Source organism: Phocoena phocoena, chromosome 18 (genome assembly GCF_963924675.1).
Source record: "Phocoena phocoena chromosome 18, mPhoPho1.1, whole genome shotgun sequence".
Taxonomy (NCBI): domain Eukaryota; kingdom Metazoa; phylum Chordata; class Mammalia; order Artiodactyla; family Phocoenidae; genus Phocoena; species Phocoena phocoena.
Window position 1 is genome coordinate 15,440,275 of NC_089236.1, and position 14,833 is coordinate 15,455,107.

At 36.8% G+C, this 14,833-nt stretch overlaps 1 protein-coding gene and 1 pseudogene across 1 annotated transcript in view; one reads left to right on the forward strand and one right to left on the reverse strand.

The window, feature by feature from the left end:
- LOC136137508 (phosphatidylinositol 3,4,5-trisphosphate 3-phosphatase TPTE2-like) overlaps positions 1–12,430 on the reverse strand; it is a 50,115-nt gene extending 37,685 nt beyond the window's left edge. The window contains exons 1-7 of the mRNA XM_065895913.1: positions 12,387–12,430; positions 11,050–11,211; positions 9,135–9,254; positions 7,563–7,662; positions 7,357–7,420; positions 6,540–6,604; positions 514–574 (exon numbers count right to left, since the gene is read on the reverse strand). Of these exons, the coding sequence (XP_065751985.1) occupies positions 514–574; positions 6,540–6,604; positions 7,357–7,420; positions 7,563–7,662; positions 9,135–9,254; positions 11,050–11,141 (502 nt within the window). The 5' untranslated portion in view covers positions 11,142–11,211; positions 12,387–12,430. The remainder of the gene's footprint in view (positions 1–513; positions 575–6,539; positions 6,605–7,356; positions 7,421–7,562; positions 7,663–9,134; positions 9,255–11,049; positions 11,212–12,386) is intronic.
- LOC136137851 (serine/threonine-protein phosphatase 4 regulatory subunit 2 pseudogene) lies at positions 2,361–3,227 on the forward strand (annotated as a pseudogene).
- Positions 12,431–14,833: the final 2,403 nt, after the last annotated feature.

Below are 14,833 nucleotides of genomic sequence, written 5' to 3' on the forward strand. Positions count from 1 at the left end.
CTCACTCCATTATCAGAAGGTTACACAGAGCAGAAGCCAATGCAACCAACCAAGATACTTGCCTCCTGAAAATGTCCATTTAATATACAGGAAGAGGGTCAGCTGGGCTATAGTTTGTTTGCTATAGGGTTTTGGGGTTTCTTCCCATGCAGGGCCCTGGTCTCCTCACTCCTCATTCCTAGTGGGTTAGAGCATGCATTTGTTGAATTGTCTTCAAAACACGAGCTGGCAGGAAAAAACAAATATTTTCCAAAACCTACTACCACTAGACCTGAGTCTCCTAAAATAGCTCTGCCCCCAGTCTCCTGCCTACCTCACGGGGTACTGTGTGCTGTTGCACTTTCTTTTCCTACCAAATGGAGCCAGCACAAGATGGAGACTTTTTAAAACTCACTTCCCACCACCACCAAATACCTACGATTAAAGGAAACGTAAAAACTGAGTCACCTTCTTACATGCAGTGAGTGACCTGTTTTCTATCTATAATAGCAAAATATCAAGTCATGTACATACTGCAGAGATTATAGACTCGGTAGTGGTTTTGATGCTTGGTATCCAGGAACCGTACAACTTCCTAAAAAAGATGGACACATACCTTACATATTCCACGTGGCACCAACATAAGCCTTTTCCTAGGACTAACCTAAAATGATTATCACCCTTTTATTCACTGGTCCGTCACTTAGCACCTTTTATGGGAGATTCAGGGAATAAAAAGGTACATACATTCCAAGTCACATCTAACCCACTGATGGTTTTCAGATAGCCCACAGAAGTTGTGATGACTACTCTGATTAGCCTCTACTGTAAATACACATTGTTTAAAGCTACCAGAGAAGGAAGTTAGTAGGCGGTTAACAAGCTTTAAGAAAATTGTAATTTGTTCTAAAATTTGTATGGAACCACAAAAGATCCTGAATAGCCCATCTTCAGAAAGAAGAACAAAGCTGGAGTTATCATGCTCCCCGATTTTAAACTATACTATTGATACAACGCTGAAGTCATCAGAACAGTAGGGTACTGGCACAAAAACAAACACATAGATCAACGGAACAGAATTGAGGGCCCAGAAAAAAACCCCACACATATATGGATAATTAATTTATGATAAAGGAGCAAAGGACATACAGAAAGGATAGTCTCTTTTATCTATGGTGTTGGGAAAACTGGACAGCCACATGCAAAAGAATGAACCTATACCACTATGTCACTCCATACACAAAAATTAACTCAAAAAGGATTAAAGACTTGAATGAAAGATGTGAAAACATAAAATTCCTAGAAGAAAACATAGCTGGTAATTTCATTGACATTGCCCTGAGCAATGTTTTTGTGGATCTGACTCCAAAGGCAAGGGAAACAAAAGCCAATGTAAACAAATGAGACTACATCAAACTGAAAAGCTTCTGCACGGTGGTAAAAACCATGATCAAAACGAAAAGGCAACCTAGTGAATGGGTGAAAATATTTGCAATTTCTATACCCAATAAGGGGTTAATATCCAAAATATATGAACTATACAACTTAAAAACAAAAAAACCACCCAATTACAAAATGGGTAGAGGACCTGAATAGACAACTTTCCAAAGAAGATATACAGATGGCCAATGGACACAAGAAAAGATGTTCAGCATCACTAATCATTAGGGAAAAATGCACATCAAAACCACAATAAGGTATCACTTCACGCTTATTAGAATGGCTATTATCAAAAAGGTAAGAAGTAACAAATGTTGGAGAGGATGTGGAGAAAAGGGAACCCTCAAACACTGTTGGTGGGACTGTAAATTGGAGCAGCCACTATGGAAAACAGCATGGAGATTACCCCCAAATTAAGACTAGAAATACCATATGATCCCAGCTATTCCACTTCTGGGTATTTAGCCAAAGAACAAAAAAAACCACTATAATTCCAAAAGATATATGCACCCCTATATTCACTGCAGCATTATGAACAACAGCCAAGATATGGAAACAACCCAAATGTCCACTGATGAATGAATAAAGATGTGATAAATACGTGTGTGTGTGCACACACACACACACACACACACACACAATGAATACAACTCAACCATAAAAGAATGAAGTCCTGCCATTTGCAACAACATGGATGGACCTTGAAAGTATTATGCTAAGTGAAACTGTCAGGCAGAGAAAGACAAACAGCATACAATTTCACTCATATGTGAAATCTAAAAAAAATAAAACAAAAGTGAACAAAACCAGATACAGAGAACAGATTACTCGTTACCAGAGGGGAAGGGGTTTGGGGTGTGGCTGAAATAGGTAGAGTGTCAACTGTATGGTGACAGACAGCAGCTAGACTTGTACTGGTGATCACTTTGTAGTGTATACAGATGTTAAAGTTTAATGCTGTACTCCTGCAACTTATACAAAAACAAAGAGAGAGAGAGAATGGGGTGGGGAAGGAGAGAGGGAGGAAGGGAGAGAGCAGGAAGGAAGGAAGGAAGGAAAGAAGGGAGGGAGGGAGGAAGGGAAGGAGGGAGGGAGGGAGGAATGGTTTGCCTCAGAGCACAGTGAGCAAAGAGTCTTTACAAACTTACAGCATGACTAGGACAAAATTCACAATGACTCTGACATCTGGATCAGGAGTTCCTCAGTCAGCCGTATAGAAAATAAACATCCAAATGAATATGGTCTGGGAGCTGAGGGACATGAGGTTAAAAAACTCAAGTTTGACAAAGAAGGTGAAGTCAGAGATGACCAAACAACTTCTAGTCATACTTCTTCAGTTATGACAGAAGAAACAGAAGAACCAGCTTCATCTAATAATAAAGACGAAGAGAAGAGGATGAAGAGGACGAGTGTCTTTAGCAACAGAAATGATTCCAGGAAAAAAAAATTCAAGAGAAAGAATCTGATGATGCCTTAACTATAAATGAAGAGAATTCTGTGGAAAATAATCAAATAGAGGAATCTCATCTGTCTCAGGATGAGACAGATTTACATTCAGAAGACAGTGAAAACAGAGGCCCTGCAAGTAGGATTCCGACTGCCATGAAACAGAAGAACTAGGAGGCTCCAATTCCAGTAGAACTGGAGAGATTCTCTCAGAATATTCCACAGAAAATGACTATAAAGCCACAGAAGTCACTGATGAACCGATAGAACAAGACTATTTAGAAATACTTACATGCAGTATTTCACACTCAGTTCTAGTTTTACACTGTATGAAATTTCTGTGTAATCAAATGGACCTTTAGTTTTGCATGAGAAGAAGGTTGTAAAATAAAGTACTTCATGGGATAAACCCTGAAAGAGTTGTTCTTGTAGGAACTGTGAATATCAGCTCTTCCGGGTCCTGCTTACTAAACACCTTTTCTGGGGCGCGGGTGAGGATCTGGTTAAATCAGTGGCTTGTGTATAGATTTTTTTAATTTAGAATTAAAGTTTTCAAACTGGAAGGTAATAATTACAATTCTTTTTTTTTTTTTTTTTGGAGAGTATCATGCTTAGATTATACATATGTGAAGAGGCTTCTAGTCTTTTTCTAACAGCTCTGGTAGTTTTCATATTTTGGTCATAGTTTCAACATTTACCATATGAATTAAAGGGTTTCATGGTAGTTATATTATTTATATTTATAAATATAAATTACATATATGTTCATCTTTTACAGAAACAGAAAAATTAAAAATTTGCTCCCTTAGAATAATATATGTATATTTATGTGTAACATATTTTATAATGTTATATGATATAACATATGTAATATAATACATATCATATAAAATAAAGTAATATAACATATATTATATACAATATATATAACAGAATTACATATTGCATAAATGATATATAAATTTTAATTTACATATCATTCATACAAAATATAAATTATATAATATATAAATTATAAATTTATATAAGTTACATATCTACTTATAGTATTATATATTTATGATGTTAATACATTCATAATATATGCATACTTATATTGTTATATAATTATATGATGTGTAATATATAGTTATATAATTTATATATAATTATATATAGTAACATAATATACTATATATAAATATAATATATTATTATAAAGGGGGAAATGTTATATTTTTCTGTTTCTATAAGAGATGAGTTTATATTATATATTTATAAATGGAATAATATATTTACATGTTATATAAGACATATACATATAATATATAATTTATACATGTAATTATATATTATTCTGTATAATATATATTATATATAAGTATACATGTATTATTCTAAGGGGGAAATGTTATATTTTTCTGTTTCTATAAGAGATAAGATATATATTTATAAATAGAATAATAGTTATACTATATAAAATTTATATGCAGTAATATATAACATATAATTATATATAACATATGATATATATTACATTTACTATAATTTTATATTTTATACATTATATATTAATATATATTTAATATATACAATATACATTTTATTTAAATATACACTATTTTAAGGAAATGTATTATATATTATATAATTCCATGTACAACTATACATTATCTTATATATGCTGTATAGTATAGTATATATAATATATATTACATATAATTATATACACATTATTCTGAGAGGGGAAATGTTCTATTTTTCTGTCTCTATAAGGTATGCATTGGATACTTTTTCTACTGGTAATGATCGAGTCCACATCTTTCAAGGCTGTTTCTTTCTCCTCTAAGTAATTAAAAATCTGGTCCTTGTGAAACCATGGAAACTTTAAGTCTGTTGAAATATCAGGTTAAACACGTTCTGAGAGATCTGTTCAAACTAAAATTCTTTTGTATACTTTTGTGGTGCTTGAGAAAAAGACTTCACTATTTGTAAGAAAATGTGCTTTATCTTGGAAATTGTGTTCAAACATTAGCTTACTATTTTGTAGGATTGAATATGCTTATGAAGTTGATGTGAGACCGTCTCAGAAGAACTGGGCAGATTCACAGAACTTTTGCTTGCTTTTCTGAACATTTGTGAATACTACACATTTCTTTCTAACGTATTCTAGAGTATGCAAATGTCAATGGTATGAAACACAATTACACTGGAAAAATAAATTAATGATGAACTTGAGCTAAATGACTGAAGGCCATATTCACAGATTAAAGTCATGCAAGCTGTACAACTTCCTGTCAAAATTACTGGCTGCCAAATTTATACTTGTTTCTTCAGATGTACCTTTTGATATTTAGAATTTTTAATTTTCTGTAAAATAGACTTTTTAGAGTGTAATGTGTTTGCTGACTTTGTGAAGCAATGTATAATTGTATAATTTCTGTAAGTAAACTGAATGCTTGAGCTTTCAATCAGTATTCTAGAAGCAATAAATATTATCTTATACTATTTAGAAAGAACTACTGTACACCCAACAATATTGGATAAATCCCACAGAATTCATTTTAAGCAAAGAAAGCTGGTCACAGAAGATGTAGTCTATGATTCCATTTATGTGAAATTCAAGAAAAAGTAGAACTAATCTGTTGTGACACAAGGGAGAATAGTAATTACCTCCAGTGTGTTGGGGTATTGACTGAAAAAGAGCAAGAAATGTTCTATATTTTGATAGGGGTGTTGGCTGTATATATACCTATATATAATTTTATCAAGATATACATGAGATTAGTGCAATTTACATGCCTCAAAGTATAATTATATATATACATACTTATATATAGACATATATACATACATAATCACAGTTTTATTGAGATAGAACAAATACTGTAAATTGCACTAATGTATACACACCCACACACATATGCAAACTTCTTAAACAATGACTTTTAACTGGCATTTCATAGTAAGCATCACTTGATGTTTGAACTTTATTTAATCTACGGGACCTAAAGCAGTATGTATCCACTGTAATTTAGCATCTCAATCTAAGAATACACATTTTAGTTAAAGAATTCTCAATCTTCTTCCCTATGACAGACCATGAAAAACACCCACAATTCACCACAATTCCTGCCTTCCGGAGACGGCATCTGTCGTCTGCTTGAATCTGAACCGGGTTTGTAGTTCGCTTGTCCAATATGATAAGGTAGAAGCCACATTATACTAGTTGAGAGCCAGGGCCTCTGCATTCTTTTGCTTGATGCTAGTGAGGTCCTCGCCACTGCCTTATGTGAACAAGCCTGAGCTAGCCTGTTACAGAATAAGACATCACTTGGAGCCATCCAGCAATGCCATTTTAGACTAGCCAACCCTCAGATGCCCAGTTGCTGCCCACAGATGCATGAGTTAGCTCTGCTGAAATTAGTTAAGCGTGTCCCTGATCAGTTAAGCCCAACTCAAATTCACAAACCACATTATCACGAGCAAAGGAAATGTTTGCTGTTATAAGTCATTTAAGTTTGCGGGTGATTCATCACAGAGCGAAAGCTAATTGATAGCAATCCATGATAATTTTTTACCTGAAGGAGTAAATTTTTAGGAGAACACTGTCATCTCTGGGCCCACATTATCTCACAATTCCACAGTCTATGTTTACTGAGAAATGTGAGCATTTGTTAGATAAAAACTCTTACCTTAATGGGATTCCTATAGAAAGACTGCTTTCCAGAAGATGGGAATGACATGGCAATAATTCGCTCTGGAAGTCAAAACAGTCACTATTAACAAATGTTATAGATGTGAAACAATATATGATAACTCGACTTACATATAATCAGACTGCTTTCATAGAAAAGAACTGTCAGGATTGAGAATGACAGGAAAAAAGCTAACTAACCCTCAGGATAATCAACTTTAATATCCAATACTGGATATTAAAGTATCCACTATTTTGACCGTTACATTCAGTGTTCCCAAGTCTCAACCGGTTCTAACCTTACGCAACAGATTTGCGTTGACTTTAGTCTGGAGGGCCCCCTGTGGTGGGAATTGATTTCTTATTTAAACACCAAAGAAAAATGAGAGATCTGGGCTCCAGCAATGTTGGGAACTCCTAGGATGTTTTCCAGTGTTCCCCTGACTCAGAAACTCAGACCTACAAAGCAATGACTTCAGCGTTCTAGGAAGAGAACAGGCCTCTCTGAAATCCTTGGGACCGAGGATAACTACTAGAATTCAATAAATTCTAAACCAAACAAATGCAGTCAGCTGAAAATCCATTCAACTTCCTACACTATAAGCAAGTAGCCCTGAATTGAGATGAAAATTAAGATTTTTCCATTTTCAGGGTTAAACTCCAAATATGTCCCACTATCATAGTGGCCTATGTCTTCGTGGATAAAAAATGCTTTGAAAGAACATGCCTCAGACAGGGAAAGAACAAAATTAGCATATAATTACTTACTCACACACAAGAAAAATGTGATATTAATATAGGAAAACTTCACAAACCAGTAATGTAAGTGAGGTCTAACTCAAATCCATCCTTCTTGTATCGCCGTTTGTTTCCTGAAACCTGAGGGTTTAAAACAATCATTCGTTTGTAAAACATAAATCAACATAAAAAAAGAACAATATATAGATATCTACAACCCCTGCCAGTATTTCCTGAAGCACAAACATTTTTTCTGAACCATAAACATATTTTGCCCACTTACCATCCTCCTGGTCAGCATTTCAAGATGTCTTTTTTGATGAGCCAGATGAAAAACTCTTATCAGAGTGATAAGTCGTAGAGGTCGTAAAATAATTGTCAATCTAACAAAAAAAGATTCATTTTTGCTTTAGAGACAGAGGAATTTGTCAGTATGGACTAAGTTTAGAGCAGTGGCTCTTAACCAGGGGCAATTTTGCACACGACCCCCTGGCCCAAGCCTCCCACCCACCCCACCCACCCTGGGCATATTTGGCAATGTCCAGAGACATGTTTCGTTGTCACAACTGCCTGTGAGGGGCTGCTACTTGCATCTAGTGGTTAGAGGCCAGGGATGCTGTTCAGTACCGATGCACAGGACAGCTCCCTTACTAAAAATGTATCTGTCCAAAATATCAGTAGTGCTGGTGTTGAGAAACTCTGATTTAAAGAAGTAGTCATATGGTAGACTCTCAGAATTTGTGGGTTTAACTTCTGTGGTTTAAGACAAGCATTTTTCAATCTTTTTCCCATCAAAACAGAATTCTTATTCCCCTCTGTTACTCCCATGAGTAACAGGGGTTCACTAGAGCTGTGAACACACATCAGGCAGGTAGCAGATGAGTTACTTCCCAAGTGTGTCTCCGACCATCAGGAAGAAACACGATGGCAAAGAACTGATGGTTTGGGCTAGCGCTTCTCTAGCTTGAGTGTGCATACTGATTCAGTAGGTCTAGAGTGGGTCCTGAGGTGTTTTTCTTCTTGTATTTCTGACAAGCTCTTCGGTGATGCTGAGGTTGCCTGTCTGAAGACCATACTGGTTTTGGTTATTTTCAAAAACTCCGAAAGCTTGTCACATCAAGTTTTGTTGGGACCTGAGGGAAAGTCCTGAGAAGCTGGAGTGCAGGAAGTGGCAAGCTATCTGACTAAGGAATAAGCCTAGGGAGCCACCCAACAGCTACATCCTAGAACACTTCTGCTCTTTTTCTTCTCGCTGCCACAGTAGAAAGAGGAGGAGAAAGAAAAAAGCCATCGGTCTCTCATACACATTTTTGTTTGATCCCTAATAATTCTAACCTTGCCTCAGCTTTCATCATGTTAACTATACTGCCAAAATTGTACCTCTGTGTTTCCACCCATGGCACCTCGTTTTTCTCTTCCATTTGTTCCTTTTTAGAGAATCATCATTGGAGGCACTCAAATTTTTCATCAACTCAAACCAGTACTCTCTTGGTTATAGGAAAAACCCAGGAATTTCACGTGTAAGAAATTTGTGGTTGAAGCGCAAGTGGGAATTTCAAAATGTAGAGAAGTTCAAGTTAGGACAAGAGGCAAGTCCCCAGTTTCTTCTTTGGGGGCGTCATCTTCTTCATTCAACTAAAGGTACTCAGTGTGGACACCCTTCACTGGTCCCTAAACACCACCATCCTTTAGTTTCCAGATATGTGGAAATTTATCTCAATGTTTCATTTTCAAGCAGCTCATTTAGCACAGAATTAGCACATTCAGAGTTAAAAAGATTACACAAAATGAAAGCCACAGAAAATATTTTTTAAGAAAGAAAAACTTTAAGAGAAGGGAAGCATATGTTTCTTACTTGGGGAAATCTTTAAGAACCTTAAAGTCATAGAAAATATAAGCAATATTGACCAGTAGAGTCACCACAATAATGGCAGCATCTAAGGAGTTAAATATATCAGAAAAATACCGTCGTATCCTGTAACAAAAAATATATATATATATAAGTTTATGCTTCCCCAAAGAAGAGGTAGGGATATTTTAAAAGCACAAATTATTTGACTCATCCCCCTTAAGATTTCTGGTTTGGGATTTCCCTGGTGGTCCAGTGGGTAAGACTGCGCTCCCGATGCAGGGAGCCCGGGTTAGATCCCTGGTCAGGGAACTAGATCCCACGTGCATGCCGCAACTAAGAGTCCGCATGCTGCAACTAAGAACCAGCACAGCCAACATAAATATTTTTTAAAAAAAGGAATTCAGCTTTGATGAATGATTTATTTATTTATTTTTGGCTGTGTTGGGTCTTCGTTTCTGTGCGAGGGCTTTCTCCAGTTGCGGTGAGCGGGGGCCACTCTTCATCGCAGTGCGCAGGCTGCTCACTGTCGTGGCCTCTCCTGTTGCAGAGCACAGGCTCCAGACGCGCAGGCTCAGTAGTTGTGGCTCACGGGGCTAGTTGCTCCGCGGCGTGTGGGATCTTCCCAGACCAGGGCACGAACCCGTGTCCCCTGCATTAGCAGGCAGATTCTCAACCACTGCGCCACCAGGGAAGCCCTTGATGAATGATTTAAAGTGCATTTACTAGAGTAGATTAAGGAAAAAAATATTCATACTCATTTTATACTTATATAGGACAAGAACATCAATATGGCAAGTATAACCATAGTATAGTAAGAGATATAACCAAGCCATTGAACAAGAGACAAGCATTGCCTTCACACAGGTGGGAGAGAGAGATGGGATGGTGAGCGATGCTATCGGACAATGGAAGCTGAACGTGTCACAGCTCTAGAGAAACGGGCTGTAAGATGTGCATGACAGGAGCTTGTGAGAGGAAGATGGGTCCACTACTTTGGCCTGCAAACTCATCACCTGGCTTTGCACCCACAGTGGAATCCCAGTGAGCTGGTGTGGCCTCCTCTGTGCAAAGCTGAACTTTCAGCCCTGGCACCTCCTCAACACTAGCTCCTTCAGCCATTGGCACTGGGGCTCCAGGGAAATCTTCTTCTAATCCTGGGATAGCCCCTTTAGGCTCTGAGTAACCTGGGAGTGGGCAACTGTCCTCAGCTCAGAGGCACGAGGACAGAGATTCAGCCAGAAAGGAGGCAAGCATGTTCCAAAGTGCTGTGGATGAAGTGAGGCTGGGGAGTTCAGTCCCTGACTCGCTCTCCCATAGAGCTTAACACAAGTTTTTGTTCATTTATTTTTAAATTTCTCATTTAAAAAAAATTTTTTGGCCGTGCAGCTTGCAGGATCTTAGTTCCCCGACCAGGGATCGAACCCATGCCCCCTGCAGTGGAAGCATGGAGTCCTAACCACTGGACCACCAGGGAAGTACCACAAATTTTTAACTGAGGTAGGGTTTGCTCATGATCTATTATCTAGTACTTAATATACTGTCAGCTTTTATTTACATTGAACTCAATAAAAATATCAATATTTATACTTCACATACATATTCCTCTTAATAACATGCATGTAGACATATTAGCTGCCTGGCCCCATTTTGCAAACCCTTTAAGCTTTACCTGTTGAAGGAACCATCTAGAATACATGGTTTGGAGACTAGAGTGCCAGTTGCAATAGTGATATCAAAGCTCAATCTGATAGAAATTGGGATTTGGATTGTTGTTTCTCTTGTGGAGTATGCCCTTCAAGGAGAATTATTTTGATAAAGAGGGGCATATTTAGTTGGGTTGACCTGGTAATTCCTTGGGATGCTTCTCATAGCAGTACAAAATAGCTCTATGTGCTTTTAAAAAATTAATCAAACTTACCCTTCTATAAATACTCGAAGGAAAACATCCATGAAAAAAAATAAAGCAATAGCTAAAGAAACTGAATGATATTCCAAAGGAATATACATCATGCTATCAGAGACAACTATGTCTGTAATGATGAGGGACAGATCCACAAAGGTCAGCAAAATTCCAAATATTCTACAACAAACAAATAAATCAAATAAGGATAAAGTGGTTTTCACACCTATAGGTAGACTAACTTCAGCCCAATGATCTGATATCAAAATGTCATTATTTTGGGTTAAACTGTTCAGTGGTAGGGAGAACTGCCCTTAGAATCTCAACATAAATGACTCTGCTTTCACCCAATAGAAGCAGTTGTTAGGGAAATAAATTTCCCACTAAACCACTTCATGGTGTCATGCCCTTTTATATTAAGACACATCAGACCAACACTCCAAGACAGAAGAGGCAAACTACATTAAAATTACATGTTTCCGATTGTAAACTCTTCTTAAAATTTAAGAACTTTAGAAGGGTCTTCTACCCATTTCCCACAATAAATTAAACCTCATTAATCTTGATATTTTTAAAGAATTTAGTAATAAAAACCAAGTGAAAGCATGACTAACATAAGCCCTTAAAAGACTACTTTGACCAGTAAGGCTTCTTATCAGTGAGTTTATCAACAAATATAAGATTACATATCAATGGATGGTTCTGGCACAGTTCTGGGCATGTAAGAAGGAATTCAATTCAATAAATACATACATAATTGAACTCTAACTCCTAAGCCTTTTTCCTGTATATGCTAAACACATTCTCTATAAGTTGATTATACTATTTGTATACTCTATGAAGATAAATTAATCTTAAAGCACTTTTTCACAATTGCAATGCAAATTAAAATATCAATTTAAAAGGAAGCAAGTACATTGTGTGAATCTGTAACATAGTATGAAATCTTACTATCGTGTAGAGAAGAAAGATCTAAGTAAAATGTTTCCAGAATTAAGGAGTAATTCTAGGTGAATAAACACCTAGTATTTATTAATATTTACTAAAACTTTCCTTATAACTATAGAATTTTGAAATGCATGTTTCATTATTTTTACTTTTACAGGTAGAAAAAAACATGTTAATATGTTGATATTAGACTCCGTACATGCCATTTCTTTGCAATTCTTAATGTTTAGTTTCAATTAAAATTCCAAGATAAATTAGATTGCATTAAATGAGGCAAAAAGGTTATTTAGCGACAAACTGACAGTGGAAATGCTTTTTTTTTCCCTCCCAGATCCTTTGCCATTAAAAAATATTGATATTAAATGTAATACATACTTAATTACCTCCTTTTCTGGAGTCTCACATACCTGAAAGCGAAGGATGATACAATCAAGTACACAATTCTCTTAATCTTGCTGCTGCAATAAGAAGTAAAAATAAAATTTCAGAGCTTTCAAGTGTATCAGATTTTTCCTAACATATAGTATGAATTTAACCAACAAAGGCCTTTAATAAATATAATTTTTAAAGTCTCCAGAAGTTGCCTAACAAAATGCTTTTTACTAATAACTGTAAAAATTTCACCTGGGGCTTCCCTGGTGGCGCAATGGTTGAGAGTCCGCCTGCCGATGCAGGGGACACGGGTTCGTGCCCCGGTCCGGGAAGATACCACATGCCGCGGAGCGGCTGGGCCCGTGAGCCATGGCCGCTGAGCCTGCGCGTCCAGAGCCTGTGCTCCGCAATGGGAGAGGCCACAGCAGTGAGAGGCCCGCGTACCGCAAAAAAAAAAATTTCACCTGATTCTTTTTTTCTTTCCTATGTAGAACATATGTGAAAAAAACCATTAAACTTTCCCTTCACTGTAAAGCTCTAATCCCAACTTAACGGTAAGATTAAGCTTGGGGTCATCAACTAAAGCAACAGAGCATGGAGACAGAAGGGAATGGTAGAAGAGATGTGTGTTCCCGCTCTCCCATGAGTGAGCTGTGGGATCCTGGGCAAGTCATCAAACTATGGCCAAACCTGTTCTACAGCAATAGAATAAGGGACTTCAGGGAAGCTCGTCTTGTAATATTCATTTCTTGAAACAAGTCACCCCATGAATAAGACAGTTAAACATTAATGAGACTCACAGCTGGGGTGGGAAGTGCACTTTGGAGGTGAGGAATGTTAGTAAGATACATTTCAAAGCGGAAACACACTGGAGGCTGGGCTCCTTCTGTTAGTAGGAGGAGGAGACGGTTTTATAGCGCCAGCAGTTGTGCCTCATTTTGCCCTATGGCTGGAGACAAGGTAGTCATTGAGGAGCAATTTCTTGCCCTGCTGAAGCCTCCAACACGTGACCCAAATTCCACCCCAAGTGGGATTTAATCCCAAAGCGATGCTCACAGACTGTGCCCAAGACTGGAGAAGAGGGAGGATATATGCCGAATAGAACTGGGGCACTGCCAAATGGAACGGGCCACAGATGGATACTGTTGGGCTAAGCTGAGCTATAAGATCTCCCCACCTCCTCTCATTTCTCCCTTCTCCATCTGCACCCACTACCTCTGCCCAGGTTTAGCGAGCAAAGGTGGATGTGGATGGGGAACTGACTGGCCAAAAGAGGTGAACCTCCCCTGAGGTTGCCATTCTCTTAATACAAGCCCTTTCTGATCCCAGACAGACTATCAGATCTCTGGGTAGCAAAGAAATGTTACAACAAATCAGAACTTACTTGACAAAGTGAATTTACAGAACCATGCCCGACAGAATCATTGGGGCAAAAAAGGATGGCTTGGGGTGGCTTTAGGCTCTACTATCACTTTCAGTGCCTCCCAAAACTACCCCAAGTAAATATAGAATTGAGATTTTTTAAAAAAAAGAGTGTGCTATATAAATGCAGCTTCAAACAATGTGTGTGGAGTTTGCTGGGAAAGGACTATAACTTGGTAATTATACATTTAGAAAAAGTACTATTCATATTTGGGAGCAACAGACATACACTCCCCAACACCCAGTGCAACCATGCAACTTTCCTAAAAATGACTACTCAGAGAAGTGTTTGAGCCAACTGAGCAAGGAATAAAAATGAAGGAGGCAAGAATAAGGAAGATGCCTTATAGAGAAAAGGTGTCAAGAAATAAAGTCATAAAAATTCAGAACTAAGTCCAAATAATCATTGTTAATGTAGCACGTGGAAATGTAAACAAATGATTCTAAAAGCAAAGATAAATAACAAAATTCTCGATAAAAGTATGGATTTAAATTTGCAGGGTTTTCCCACATTAATTTAGGTTTCTCAGAAGACAGAAGTAAAAGCATGTTGCATTTCTATCTTCCCAGGTACAAGTCCAGTTTTAAACTGGATATTGATGGAGAAACAAAGGTACAATTATGTTTTCTAAAAATAGGTTTATAACTTTCATATTATTAAAACTTGAATAAAAACAAATCAACTAATAGCATAATGTTAAAAAAAATTTAAAGAAAAATATCAAGAAGTGTTTAATACAGAAAACAAAGTAAAATGATAGCAAATAAAACCAAACATACCTGAAATGATAATAAATACAAACACATTACTCTCATATCAAATACTGACAAATACTTTTAGATAAGTTTAAAAACTAAAGGCACTATATGCTGTATACAAGGACAAAAACTAAATTAAAATGATAGTTTGAAAATAAAGAGATGGACAAAGATATGAGATGCAAATGTTAAATCTCAAAACATTAAAAGTTGTAATATTAATATCAAAGTTGAATTCAAAGCAAAAATATTAACTATGACAATGACTTATTTTATACTGATAGAAGGTAGACTCTATAAG